The 14,284-nt window shown below is 41.3% G+C and overlaps 2 protein-coding genes across 11 annotated transcripts in view; one reads left to right on the top strand and one right to left on the bottom strand.

Moving 5' to 3' along the window:
* LOC110840431 (very long chain fatty acid elongase 7-like) overlaps positions 1-14,284 on the bottom strand; it is a 66,811-nt gene that overhangs the window by 1,795 nt on the left and 50,732 nt on the right. Inside the window, exons 1-8 of one of the 7 annotated variants that reach the window (XM_087359755.1) lie at positions 6,471-6,705; positions 5,845-5,974; positions 3,259-3,337; positions 2,807-3,039; positions 1,776-1,856; positions 1,637-1,693; positions 1,147-1,252; positions 361-497 (exon numbers count right to left, since the gene is read on the bottom strand). In XM_087359755.1, coding sequence (XP_087215881.1) covers positions 361-497; positions 1,147-1,252; positions 1,637-1,693; positions 1,776-1,856; positions 2,807-3,039; positions 3,259-3,319 — 675 coding nt within the window. In that variant the 5' untranslated portion in view covers positions 3,320-3,337; positions 5,845-5,974; positions 6,471-6,705. Of the gene's footprint in view, positions 1-360; positions 498-1,146; positions 1,253-1,636; positions 1,694-1,775; positions 1,857-2,806; positions 3,040-3,258; positions 3,338-5,844; positions 5,975-6,470; positions 6,707-14,284 lie in introns of those variants that run through there. The other 6 variants (XM_087359758.1, XM_087359761.1, XM_087359756.1 and 3 more) reach the window with 6 other exon arrangements.
* Positions 8,515-13,871, top strand: LOC110840434 (very long chain fatty acid elongase 7). Of its 4 annotated transcripts, XM_022085477.2 has the most exons (9): positions 8,525-8,686; positions 8,765-8,884; positions 9,392-9,458; positions 9,542-9,732; positions 10,284-10,364; positions 10,949-11,005; positions 11,587-11,692; positions 12,618-12,754; positions 13,374-13,871. In XM_022085477.2, exons 3-9 carry the CDS (start codon positions 9,398-9,400, stop codon positions 13,536-13,538), a joined length of 798 nt encoding a protein of 265 aa, XP_021941169.2. In that variant the 5' UTR covers positions 8,525-8,686; positions 8,765-8,884; positions 9,392-9,397; the 3' UTR covers positions 13,539-13,871. The 4 variants fall into 4 exon arrangements, with proteins under 4 accessions (XP_021941171.2, XP_021941169.2, XP_021941168.2 ...); XM_022085476.2 differs by lacking the exon at positions 8,765-8,884 and having other exon boundaries at positions 8,525-8,744; XM_022085475.2 differs by lacking the exon at positions 8,765-8,884.

A 14,284-nucleotide genomic window follows, 5' to 3' on the forward strand; every position in this document is an offset into this window, starting at 1 on the left:
CAAAACAATACAAATTAAAATCTGAAGTTGAAATAATTTCGATATTTATTTAAAGATGAAAGAAAGCCGAGGGAAAGCGTCGGACTGCAACGCCCTCTAACGGGGAAGAAACAAATTTATTCACGCAGACAAGAGGCACAAAGACAAAGAAGGTGACCGTCTTCTGGGTTGTTGCGCCCTGATGATGGATGCAGCGGGGACCTCCGAAACGTCGGTAAACGTCTACCAGACTACACGGCGCAAGAGCCCAGAAGACCGCCATCTTCAGACTCGCCGCTGTGAAAACCTCAAATCCTACACGACTACAAAAATTGTTTATAGTGATCGTAGGAAGTTGGATTAAACTGGCTTCGTCTTTACCATCTGCAGCTGAGTTATGTGCTTCTTCCACCAGAGGCCGTTCCTCTTCTCGGGCCACGTGGAGGTCACAAAGTAGTAGGAGTACATGACCACGTGCACGAAGCAGTTCGCTACCCCGATGAATGTGGCGTGGCCGCCTAAGATGGGGCATCAACAGAATGACTGACAGGCTTAAAGAATCGAGCAAGACTCAATTTTAAAATTATCTTATCACAGCTTCTTTACGTTTTAAATGCCCCGAAGCGAACGTCTGTCTTTCATATTTTTTGTAAGGAAGAAAAGTTAATCATTATTTACGAACACCCTGTATTCCTTACCAAAATGACTTTTACATGTTTTAACAGGGTGTTCTTCACAGCGGTGGAAAAGTGAATGGTCTTCTGCGTTCTGACTCCGCGCTTTCTAGCACGTGGTTATCAAAGTTTACGGAGGATCATAGAGTCTCTGCCTTCGTGGAGCCCTGAAGAAGGTGGCAAAACGTCTCTCCGAAACTCAGGGGGTCTACTTACAAGTCTACACGGCGTCAGAACCAAGATCGACATCTTGGTCGCCGTGAGAACCTCACACCTCACCTCGATTATTATCGGCGATTGAATGAAGTACTGACGAGTGGATCGAGGCTCAAAAACAAACAAAACGATCACGTAAGCAAGATATTTTTTTCCTAAGAAAGGGAAAGTTTTGTGGGTGACGTTTACTTCAGGAACACGTTTCTACTTCCGATAACAACGTGGCCTAGCAACACTAAACAGGTCTAAATGTAGGTCTGTGTCACTAAACCATTACCTGGTAAGAACTTCGTAATAAGCCAGGCTCCGACCAGCATCGCCGCGTGGTGATACACGTGAAGGAAGGAGACCTGCTGCATTTTCTTTCGCAGGACAAAAAATATCTACAAAGAACATAAAAACTCGCAGAACTTTGGCGATGACGTCTGTAGACAAATCAGATACGCATACGATAAAAATAATTAGCAGTGGGACACTTAACACTGATCCAAAATGACGTTTCGTCCATTCATTTTCACGTGGAAACGGATCAGGGCAGACATATAAATTGGACGGTGAGTCAAAATAAGGTTTATATATCATCGCCCTGATGATGGAGGCAGCAAGGACCTCTGAAACGTCAGTGAGCTTCTACCAGACTACACAGTGCAACGACCCACGCTGATACTGCCAGTAAACCGGTTTGGGACTTTTTGGGAATTTCAAAAATGTTTGCAAGTTGTTCCTCGGTTGGTGGGTGTCTTGTTAGTAATAAAAAGCAGATTTACCGTGTCACAGAGGTCAAGGAGCTTCAGTATGAAGTACAGCCACACCACCCTCGCCTCCTGCACAAAGATTCAGACTTTACAATTCACATAAAAGAGTGGCGTGAGGAATTGCAGCTGAAGACTGAATGGTCAGACGTACCCGTATCGGTATTTCTGAGTTCGAGTAGTCGATGGGATTGCAGAAGGGGTTATGCGAGGTTCCCCATCCGATCGAGAGTGCCTGCAACATTATCAAAGCGCCCTCTAAACACAGCAGCAACTCACCTCGCCTCTATTCGCAGAATAACCAAACAGAGTCTCGGCCCGCTAACCTAACTCAAGTTTTAGTGGTTTTCCTCAGGACCATAAATTATGAGGTTATGGCGGCAGTGATGTCAGTGTTGGGTTGTATCGCCGTATGGACTTGTAGGGTAGGTGTCAACGTTTCGGAGGAACATACTGCTTTAATCTTCAGAGGTAAACATGGAGATATGGAGTAAATTTCTCCAAAGTATTGGTATATACCTACACGCCCACAAGGTGTTACAACCCAGAAGAAAAACAACGGCAGGTACTCATTATTTAAATTCAGCAGCTGCAAGTATCGTCAGATAGGCCACTCTTTGTGCCGCTCTCACACTCACCTCATTGCCCGTCTAAATTCTGAGAGGTTACACCACTATCATTAAATGACCAATGTTTATTTCTGATTTATTTAACGACACTGTCAGTAGCACGAACTACATAGTATCGGGTCATAGGATGACTAGTGAACGATGTGGAATGATCTGCTACAGGTCTAACATAGCTGCAATCTGGAATTCGCAAAAAAACAAACAAGATAATCTGAGTTAGGATAGCCGATCTCCGGGCCGAGATTCAAATCCCGTCGTCTAAATATTAAATACGAAGCAGGAATGCCAATCCCTCGGACTGGACACTAAATTCCCTGAGTACGAGGTTCACAAAGTGTGTGGCCCGCTTCATTCAGGTGGCACTACAACAAATTATGAAACTAAGTTCAGAAAATGCACAAACTAGTAGTACAGAAGTCCCTCACTTAGAAAAATCAGTAAGTGCAGTGACAGGAACTCAATTTTGAAGTCGACAATTTGGGGAGGGGGCAAAAACTTCGAGAACCACTGCCCTAAGTATGGAGAACATCCACCTAAAACATTCTTTTATACTTACGAGTATGAACACAGAGAGAGACAGAAATATCTGCAGCAAGTTGTAGACTCGGACGATGGGGTCCACGTGAAAGGCACTCCTGTTCTTCATGAATCGAGGGCCCAGGCTCGTCACAAAGTACACATAGGAAGCGGCGATGCAGAGCACAGGCCAGGGCGAGCCCATGAGGAACCAGTCGTCACTCCTGTGGTCTGCAACGAGGGGAAGCACGACATTGTACTGTTCGCTACGGTCTGCAACGAGGGGAAGCACGACATTGTACTGTTCGCTACGGTCTGCAACGAGGGGAAGCACGACATTGTACTGTTCGCTACGGTCTGCAACGAGGGGAAGCACGACATATTACTGTTCGCTACGGTCTGCAACGAGGGGAAGCACGACATTTTACTGTACGCCACGGCCTGAAGCGAGGGGAAGCAAATTTCACTGTTCGCTCCGTGAATGTTACTCACCCGCGAGATCATGAAAACCTTTGCTGTAGGCGCTGTAAATGGCTCTGTAAACAGGCAGCATGTCGTCCGAAGTTTTTACCTGAAACAGGAAACATGTTCTTATAAGTCAGTTCAGGTCTCCTCTTTAGGTCCTACATAAGTTCTTAGTTCGCTACACCAACGTTATGACGGACACTGTCCACTGTCTGAGGCATTACTGACATAATCGACGTTTTGGACGTTGACTCCTCTCCAGTCTTCAATATTGTATATTGAAGACTGGACCCTCCTATTTAGTCGGTACGGCACTAGCGTTGTAATCGGAACTTAGAGGTCGAAACTTTTTTTTAAAAAAAAAAAGCATGAAGATAGACAGCCGCGTGTGGACTGCAGCACAGCCATCTCCTGAAAGTACCTCCGAAACGTCGACAAACTTTTACCAGACATTACGAATCATCTCAGAAGACAGCCATCTTCGTATGTGCAGTGATCAGAACCAAAAATCTAAGGTAAATTTCTTGTGAGCGAGATTATAATATTTCTTTTGTACTGCTTAACAAAATATACATTCTTTTGTAACGTAGGAACATGGTTCATGCAACTCTCACTGTATTAACTAACGTCAAAATAACGTTTCGTAAGAAGAGCACTCAATAATTCTCAATCCAGTTTATGTCCGAGTGACTACCAGAAGTAGACTTATTTAAACCCTAATTAACATAACGTGTTTTAAACATGAATCCGATTTGCAAACGACTTTACATGATAAATGACGTAGTTGTGAGTAATTCGAGGGTCAATCACTCTGCTGCAAGGTAAGTAGAAGAAATGTTACATAAAGATATAAGTGCTGGAGTTCAAAGTTCACTGTCTTGATGCTATTGTAGAGACTAAAAATGGTAATTTCTATTGTATAAAGTATGAACTGAAATTGATGAAAGACTCTCGGGTCAGGATGGCTGAACGGTGAATGAACCACACCTTCCGCCAGAATGGATTTCAATGACCGTTCTCAATCGCGGTCTTCTGGAACGTAACGCCAGGCTGTTTGCTAGGACATGAGCTATGGCCTTGAGATGTGCAGTGCATTTCCACCCCGAACAGTGGATGGGGTGAACTCAGAGCTCAGTTACAAGGCAGAAGCGACCGAGTTCACTTCGTGTGGTAAATTCCATTTCAAAAACATTGACCCATTTTTAATAGGCATTTCATATTCATCGCTGTTTCTACTCAGCACGAACAGAATGCAAAGCGTGGGCAGAGGTGTAAAGAAAGCCAAAGTAGAGAAATGGTGATAAGTGTTTACAGTTTTATGAAGAAAGAAGCGGACAGCAGCAATGTGATTAACGTTAATCAAATACAAAATCGTGTTTCTGAAGCTACTGGTGTGACCATAAGTACTCTGAAACGCATTCTGAAAGAGTACGAACATAATAAACGAGTGGGAAAAGAATTCAGCACACCTCACAAGAAACGGCCAAGAAGGAAAATTAAAACAGATGTAGATGATTTTGACAAGTGTGTAATTCGAAGAACGATTAACGAATTTCACACTACACAAGGCGAGCGTCCTACTTTAAAATCGGAACAAATTACAGTTAATTTACAAGATGGCAGTGATACCAACAGTTGTAGCAGTAGTGAGGAAAACGAGAGGGAGGAAGAAGATGCAGAAGAAGATGATGGGGAATTAAGTGGAATAGAAGCTTTGTAAAATATCTTCAGCCGCTGTAAGTAATTCAGTCTGCATTGATGTTTTTGTGTTCAGTAGTACAGAGAAAGGTGTTCTCCTCCGTTCCCCACTATCACTAGGAGACAGCGTCAGTACCCTCCCTTACGCGCATATCCACAGCTCATGTCTGAGCGAACGACTAATAGTCTTATAGTTATCGACGATCCTTAATCTTCAGGGCTAAACGTGGAGGCAGTACGTTTTCCGAAGCGCTGGCATCCATCTACAAGTCTAGATGGCGAAACAACCCGGAAGATTGATACTGAAATTACGGATTGTAGTCTCCAGGAGTACCTGGCCACAGCTGCAACCGGTTCTCATGAACATTTTTGCAGCTTAAGTCGGGTGCTGCAAGTATCATCTTCCACTTACACATCTAAATACCACTCAATAACCTATGAAGTTGACCTATTATCGTTAAATAACCACAGTTTGTATTTAACTTGTGATTCATATAATGACGCTGTCAGTACCTCTGTTCGAAAATGTAACAAATTGTTTTTATTTTGAAATACTATAGCATTTTAAAAAATGTCGCAAATTAAGACAATGTACGAAATTTTTAAAAATTCTGAAACTTGAATTTAAATTGTTTAAAACTGTATAAAAATGAAAAGTTATCAAAATTTGAAAGAAAAAAAAATAAGAAAGTTTTAAGAACTCTCCAAATTGTAAAATTTCGATAATTCCTAATTTTTCCTAAATTTTCTGGATTTTGGTTAGGCAAGGTTATGACAGATTCGGACCGGTTTGCAAAGACCTGAACAGGTATGGACTTGACTGGTTAGGTTCGGATTGAGTTGGTTAGGGTTGTGTTGGGTTTTGTCCTATGTTTCGTCAGTTTAGGTTACTTTACGATTATTTTCCTTTGGTACCTTAAAGATTATCCTGGTACCATCATTTCGCCAGTATATGTTAAGTACGATGTCTAACTGTGGCGTCGGCAGAAGTGGATGCTGCTCGTCGGTTTACCAGCGTCGTGACTTGTGGCTTCCCTAGGGCTATCTGCGAAGAAGACAGCAAAGCGCATGATCGGGCTTCTAACCGTGGGTTCGTATGTCTCATGCACGTCTTCCCGTGGGTCACTTATCGTTGGATGTCACAGAAAACATCTCTAAACCAAAAGTCTTCACCAAGACTCGAACCTAGGAGAGTTTTATGGTTTGTGACCCCAGTCCCTTATTTTGCTATCCGAAGGGAACAAATCGTGTCCAGGCGCGATTCTTCTGTTCTGACCCTCATGCACGCAGTCTTTTCCTGGCCTCAACAAACATGCACACAAAGTTTGGTTAAAATCGTTATATCCGTTATTGAGCTATGAGGAGAGAAAAAAATTAAATTAGCGAGATTCGGCTTTTAAATGGTTAAAAACCATCCAAGTGTTGGCATTTCTTGACAAACATTTTCGCTGACAAAGACGATATTCGGAACAATCTAAGTCAAAACTGAATTTATTCTGACGATGGAAGAATGAAGGACTTCCGAAACGTTGGTTACTTACATTTTAAGTATTTTGCTTGAACACATCTTAGCTACATTCTGGTTGCATGCCGGAAGACGTCCCTCGCTTCTCTTTCCCCTTTTCAAAAGCACATTCCTGTTAACTTCAGGTTGAATGTTATCTGACTTCTTATTCACTAATGCTAACAGATTAATTAAACAAAGGGGCCCACAAACAAACGCCATATTTTGCAAACGTTCAGACTGAACTACTTGCAGGTTCATTTCGCATGCAGCCTTTATACTTGGCGTTACACTAGAAAGTCATCGTATTTGCGTAATGTTTCGAGCGTTTACGTCACTCGCGTGTGTCCAGCGAGTCGATTTACATACAAAACTGTAATTGTAAGTCAGGAACTCGGCGGCATTCTTAATCGGCCGCAAAATATTCATGCATCACGAAAGTTGTTTTCATGCCCATTTGTCCACAAATCGGCAAAGTTTCTTCCAAATTTTCCCTGAAGACCGCAGTTAATAGAAATACGAAAATGCTTTCCTAAATCACTACGCGCTTATAAGCCCAAAATCCCAGGGTTTCTACGACGCTGTACTAACTGGTGGCGTCAGCAAGGTTAGAACCGATAAATATCGTTCTCGATTTGCTGACTGATCGATTCGCAGGCTGCTTAACGGCGATTATCGAACTGAATGCATTTAAAAACATCATGAATTTTGAACACGGAGGAATATAGAAGTCAGGCGGTGGTGGACCACTTCAAGGCATCTGGCTTTGCCCTGGTGTGACTGAGGATACCCATGAAAGCCTTAGGTTAGTGATAACATCCGAGATTCATGTTGCCGTTCTCGGAATACTCTGGGGCGATTCAGCTAGACCAGTGTCCCTTCTACAGACGTCGACATGAATTGAAGGACGTCTAGTAGAAACATAATATCAAGTGCATTGTCCTGGGAAATGGCGTTATTACAAATTGAAGAAATCGTACATCTCACGTAATTCTAAGCAGAGTAACAAGTGAACGTCAGTAAATATTGAATACTCGGACATAAGAAAAAAAAGTTGTCAGTGGAACCACGGTTCCGGAGAATTTGACGTAAATACGTCTACACGGAAAGGAAGTTTATATATTGGCTTTATTCTAAATATTTCCTTTATACATGCTTTACGATTGCGTAAAGTTTGATTAAGACATTGCTTATTTAACTTGAATTAGTTACGCTTAAAATGAGTCTGTGGTAGATGAATGTAATGTAAAGTAATGTAATGAAATGTAATGTAATGTAAGGTAAGGTAAGGTAAGGTAATATAATGAAATGTAATGAAATATAATGTAATGAAATGTAATGTAATGAAATGTAACGTTTCGTAGGTAACAACAATTCCGAGTAAACACGACGTTCCCTAAGTACACTTGTTACACTTTTTCGTTCCTCTTTTTCGTTCCCCTTTTTCGTTTCCCTTTTTCGTTACACTTTTTTGCCGAATGACCCTTCCTTATAGACGTATTTACGTCAAAAAGTAGAATGCTTGCTAAGAAATCTGTTACAATTCCTATTAGAATGAGAATATGAGATAACTAAGTGTACATACGGAAGTAGTGTTTGTTAATTTAACTATTTCTGAAATTCAATGACACGGTCGTCGTCCCTTGGTTTTTAAACTTTGCGTTTGCAACACCACGGAGTAAGCCAGTGCGGATATCTCGGCGCTTACTTCCTATAGTTCCAGATATATCGAGCCGTTCTGAGCGTTTGGATCCCTGAAATTGTTACAATAACAAGGAAAGGCAGAGCGGGCATGACCTTGCTTCACAGAAGCAATAGCATGTCTCACACTGTAGGTAAAAAAATCGTAATATGGTCAAGCCGCGATTTTACGACCCCAGGGCTCAGAAGCGTCCAGCGCCGTCGCCGTCTGTACATTCCACTTTGTAGTTGGCGACAGCGCTGCACTTTTACGCCTGAGCTGAGGTGTTCTCCGTCATAAGGCCAGAGATAATTAAATCCTCTCTCTGTGCAAATACGTGTGAATTAAATTTCGAATGACGTTTGCTATAGTTTGCAAATTACACAAGGAAGACTTCGCATATGCAACGCGTAACCTGCGCAATAGAGTATTAGAGTTTGTGCGTCATCTCGTTCGTTATAGAAATCTGTAGCTTTCATTACTTTGAGCATCAGTCAGTGTTACTGTACTGTTACAGGACAGAAGCTGTCGTGAGTAGTGACGCAGACTAGAACCCGGATTATTTTGTTCCGGTGAGCAAACAGAACGCACCGCGGCTGCTTCTTGTCTCCAGCCTTTAAAGTTACTAATGTTCGTATCGTTAATTTTAGGGCACGTTCAGTGAGTGGATGTGCATGCAGCCAAAAGTACGCCGGAGTGCTTAAACCCTTCCGTCACGACACAAGCAACCTCGACTTTTACAAAAAAAAAAAAAAAATTAATAATAAACTGTAATTTTACCTACTGCTGCATTCTCTGAAACTTTGAGTTGTATTATCTCTTCTGAAGGACATTTTTAAATTTAAGTATTTGATAGTAAATTAGATTTTTTACGTAATTTTCAAAATATTTATATGCTAGCTGCTTCTCCGTGCATTTTCCCTTCTTATGGCGTTTGTATCACAGATGACTCTGCTGTTTCTCAATTTGAATTTCAATGTTCATATTAGTTGAAGATTTCTGTCTTCTGGGTTGTTGCGCTGTGTAGTCTGGTAGATCATCAGGGCGATGACGGAGGCAGTATGACCTCTGAAACTTTGGTAAACATCGACCAGATTACACGGCGCAACAACCCAGAAGACAGAAATCTTCATACTCGCCGCTGTGAGAACCTCAAATCTTTCATATTAGTTACTTAAACTTTCGTTAATTTTCGCTTTCCGGATTTATTAAGGGCAGAGAGTTAATTCTTTTTCCACTGAACACTCTGGTCCTTAAAAATATATTGGGTGTTGCAGATCAACATGGCGGCATTAATAATAGCTGGGAAGAAAGCATACGAAGAATGGGTACTAGGAAAAATGGGTACGTATGCTGGGAACTTCAAAACCAGTAGCAAATGTGTGTGTAAATGTGTGTCATCAAACAGGACCCTCCCCCTGTTGCAGACCACAGAAGTGACGAGTTGTTTCTGATGAGCTCTATATGGAGTCCAGTGGCCGTCATAGGACTCTACTTGTACTTTGTGAGGTGTGTGGGCCCTCGTCACATGAAGAATAGGCCGGCCTACGAACTGAACGGAGTCATGAAGGCTTACAACCTGACACAAATCCTCTGCTCCGTATACATGCTGCTTTACGTAAGTGTTTAAAGGAACGTGACAATCCACGTTCCCCGGCACGGCAAAGGTCAGGATGGTAGGAGCATTATAAGCCCCTGGCCGATTCGCTACTCTCTGATGGGACGCGACTGTCTGTAAAATGGTCGACGGCTGATTAACGTTAGATAACGCGTGTCTTCTCAAATTCTCGTCAGAACGAACGGTTAGGACAATCCTGTCAAGGAGATTACAATGGGCTACATGCTGTATGTATCTAGGATAGCAGAAACATGAAATGATACATAATCCTAACTGTGAAATCTCTGGACAAGCGATTGCTTGAAACAAAAGGCCTTGGAATTTCATTTACAACACTAGACAGCTTCAAGATCCGACAGATTTACCCCCGGTATGCACTGAATCGGTGTTCTGAACTACCGAGAAGACATCAGCGTCGTGGCGAAGGCAATTTCCAAATATGTTATCCAACTTGAAGGAAGTCACCGAACTGACTGGGCTGTTATAGTTTATATACAATTAATGCTTATTAAAACGCCAGAAATATTTGTAATGAATGTTTCTGTTCGCAGAGTCTGAAGGCTGGCTGGGCCTTCAAATACAAATGGCTGTGCGAACCTGTGGATTATTCCTTCACGGCGTCCTCCATTGACGTAAGCAGAATTAATATTTTAAATACCAGGTGATCTGTAAGTGACACATTGTGACGAAATGTATCCGAAAATTTACTCAGGTAATATTCGACAGTGAATACCAGTTGGACGTGTGAAAACGCCATCCTCGGATGCTGTGGAAAAAGAGGACTGATTTCAATAGGGACCTGTGGCTGGCTCTCGCGAAAACAAAATCCAAATATTTGGTTCCATAAAAGGCGTAGAATTAAATTACGCAAGAGACGGTCAGTTTCTGAAGTATTCTGCTAAATGAATGTTGTTGCAGGTGAAGAGACAATTATCACAGACGCAAAACCAAAGTTCAGAAATTTTATTCGTATTAGGACATAATACCTTAGGGCATGCGCAATGTAGTCTAGTAGATACCTGCCGACGTTTCAGAGAGCGTGCTGCGTCCATTTTGAGGGACAGCATTCCTTTAATAAAAGTCTAACTGTTGGTGGGCTACCTATAAATCCACGAGGCATGACACCGTGAGAACCTCAAATCTCATATGACCAAGTACGTCTCTCCATTTGCATTTGATTGTCAGCAATCTGACAAGGCGACGCTTTGTGTTGCAGGTCGTAAGATGCGTGTGGACATACATGATGATAAAACTCTTAGATTTGGTGGACACGGTAAGGATTTTTCGCAGTTACAGTCACACCAGCACCCCGCCACACACTTAAGCAGACAATTTCGAATAGAAAAGAAAAAAAGGCAGAAGTTAGTACCTAAAACAAAAGTATATTTTAAAGGATGTTATTATGACTACTGCATTGGTGATACGACCCCAATTTACAAACTGTTTCGCTCTAGTCCAGGACATGACTTCCATAAAATCATCGCATACTTTTTGGCGTTCCTGTAGAATTATTCATTTATGATTCATCAACCCTGTCAGTAGCCTCACTAATAACGAATAATGAATCGGAAAGGACGCGGGGCAGAAGTTGTCGTGGCCTACTTTAATGTAGTATACAGTAATCTGCGTGGAGGCACTGACAGCCGATCCAAGGACGGAGATTTGAAGCCGGTACAGAAAGCAGGAATACCAATCACTCGGCCCGGAAGTCGTGTGCGTTGTTGTACAGTCATTGACGATAATCATCGCAATTCTCCTCGATTAGTTTTGATATTTCTCGTCTGAGAAGTGAGGGCAAGTGTTCACGTGACCCGGTTGCCTGTCATCTTGTCAAACTAAGGTCTCCACCCGCAGGTTTTCTTCGTCTTGAGGAAAAAGGCAGCTCACACATCATTCCTGCATGTCTACCACCACGCGATTGTCTTCTTTGGCGCGTGGTGCTGCACGAAGTACGTCCCGGGTGAGTATCAAGCAGTTCTCCCCTCCCAGAAGCGTCTATCCCTGAATTGAGTTTCTCTACACAATTTCCTGCTCATATCTTGTGTCCTCTGTTTGGCACGAGCACAGAGGGTCAATCTTATGGTTCGTAACTGTACAAAAAAAATTGTATAGTTTCGTATAACGCAACCTCCAGTTTTCGAAATTAAAATGGTAATAAAATATTATAAATACAAGCTAATTAGAATCTGCCTACTTTACTGACAGCTCACCGTGTAATTCATTTCAACCAGATTAATACGGCCCAGTAACATAACGGAGTATTACAGCCTGGGAACATTTACGAGGTTTTGGAATCTTAATTCAATCCTGGTTTCTGTAGCAATCATTTGTTTGTTTGTCTGTATCGTGTATCTTCCAATGATAGAATTATTACTAAATAATGAGTAGGAAGGGATGTATATAAGGAAGCGGCGATGACCCTAATTAAAAGGGAATAACCTGGTCTTTGCGTGTAGGGACTGAGGAAAAGCACGGGAGATCTTAGTCCCGATTTCCAGTCTAGGAGTCGATGTTTGATAGCAGAGTAAATGCTGATTTTGTGGACTTAAGTGCACACAAATAATATTTTCAGACATGCAGTTTGTTTGATTTTAAAACCTTCAACGATCTCAACACTTCAAAATGAGTGGTCTTTAATACGTTTCCTTTATATTTTGGCGTACTTAACGAAGTTGAAACGACTACTCGTGTTACAGGACCGGTAATTACACGCAGAATTTCATGTTTTCGCGGGCGTAGCCTGGGTTTTGTCTGACAGACATCTGCAGATGTTTCACAGGTCCTTGCTGCCTCAACGATAATAGAGGGAGCAAGACTTCAGCCATGTTCATACCGTCAAGTACAGTTTTCAAATTAATGCCTGAAACGACACGCGCTTGTTGCAGGTGGACACGGAACGTTCATTGGCCCGGTAAACGCCTTTGTTCACATTGTGATGTACACGTACTATTTCGTCACAGCCACGTGGCCGGAGTACAGGAAGAGTTTGTGGTGGAAAAAGTACATAACTCAGCTGCAACTGGTAAGGTCATACCGCTGAGAAAGACTCAAAAAAAAATCACTAATACTCTGACAACTCAAACACCAGACATATTATACAGGGTGGTCTAACTTATTCGTCCCTCGGACCAAGGGAAAAGAAACCCCTCCCGGCTCTAATTTTAAAAAAATAATAGACAATTTTCGTTGACTTTAACGATATTTAATAGTAATAAATTACCGTAGTATATGCTCAAATATAAATTTTATTTAAATGTGCACGAATTACCATAAAATTATAAATTATTTTAAGTTTTCTCCCACAAAAATTAGTATCTGACACAATTTTTACCTGAAAAACGAGGCAGCACACGAGAAGCATAATGATATTGATATTTGAGTAATTAGTAAGAAATTAATATTAGATTTAGATTAGTTAAAGAAGGTATTAAGACCACATTATTTGCACTGAAGTTGAATGTGCAAGGTATCTGTCACTCACAATTCAACATTTGCCATGAACCCGCGTGCATTGCAAAACACTTTATACCCTTCCGGTCTTATTTCTAACGGAACACATTAAGTTTATTAAATATGCAAACCCAACACAGACAGTCAGAATAAATGAATAAATAAATGACATTGTCTTGCTTCGTTCACAGGCCCAGTTCTTGATCGTCACTCTACACTCGTCCACGGTTCTGTTCATGGACGACAGTTGCAAGTACCCTAAGCCGCTGGCAGCGTTCCTAGCGGTGCAGAATGGATTTATGTTTATCTTATTCGCCGAATTCTATGTGAAATCTTACAGAAGGAAAATAAAATAGATTTAAACACCTAACAACTCTTTAAAAATGTGTCAGACCTCAAACAAATGCGAACGACGGTAAACTTCATTCACAACAAAATTAAGACAGACTGAAGTGGAGAGACGCATTAATAATAAATCAGCAAAAAAAAAAATTGCATGTCTGTGCGTTTTCGTGGAAGGAGTTCAATGCATAACTTCGAGTTCTCACCCGAAAGTCGAAGTTACGCGATCCTTACACAAAAATACATTATTTAAAGATAAATAAAAATGTAAAGCTCACCATTACACACCTGGATACACGATGTGTATAAGAATTATGTAAATAAACGCGTAGCTTTAATACATTCAATGAAGTACTTGAATTATAAATTACTGAATATGTTCTAACCACGCTAATAAATTATAAAACTCTGTAATGAAAATCAATGAATATAAAATTAATATTTGCTTTGCGCATATATTAGTTAACTTTTGATACAATGGAATATTATTATGTAGGACCGCCATGTTCGCCTTCCGTACGACTGTTACGCCTTGCTGTCGGATTTAAATTAAGGTGTACTGACGATAAGATGATAATGTGGAAACTGTAAGCCAATTTTAATTAAGGGGTTTTATCGAAGTCACGTTAAAATTTAACATTTGCATCTGAATTAACTTTTATTTGCTCCACGTAATAAGATATCAATAAGTCGGTTTTCAAGCAAAATAAGATAATTAGACAGAGCCGTACGATAAGATGTCTGCCTTATCCGTCCGGGC

This window comes from Zootermopsis nevadensis, unplaced genomic scaffold (genome assembly GCF_977971745.1).
Source record: "Zootermopsis nevadensis isolate Lab colony 2312 unplaced genomic scaffold, Znev_1.0 Znev_ptg000032l, whole genome shotgun sequence".
Lineage (NCBI taxonomy): Eukaryota > Metazoa > Arthropoda > Insecta > Blattodea > Termopsidae > Zootermopsis > Zootermopsis nevadensis.

Bases quoted from the DNA above. Each gene is read 5' to 3' on its own strand.
- LOC110840434 (XM_022085476.2), top strand. From the start codon at position 9,398: ATGGCGGCATTAATAATAGCTGGGAAGAAAGCATACGAAGAATGGGTA. The intron at 11,006-11,586 runs GTAAGGATTTTT...CTCCACCCGCAG, and splicing joins TCTTAGATTTGGTGGACACG to GTTTTCTTCGTCTTGAGGAA. The intron at 11,693-12,617 runs GTGAGTATCAAG...CGCTTGTTGCAG, and splicing joins CTGCACGAAGTACGTCCCGG to GTGGACACGGAACGTTCATT.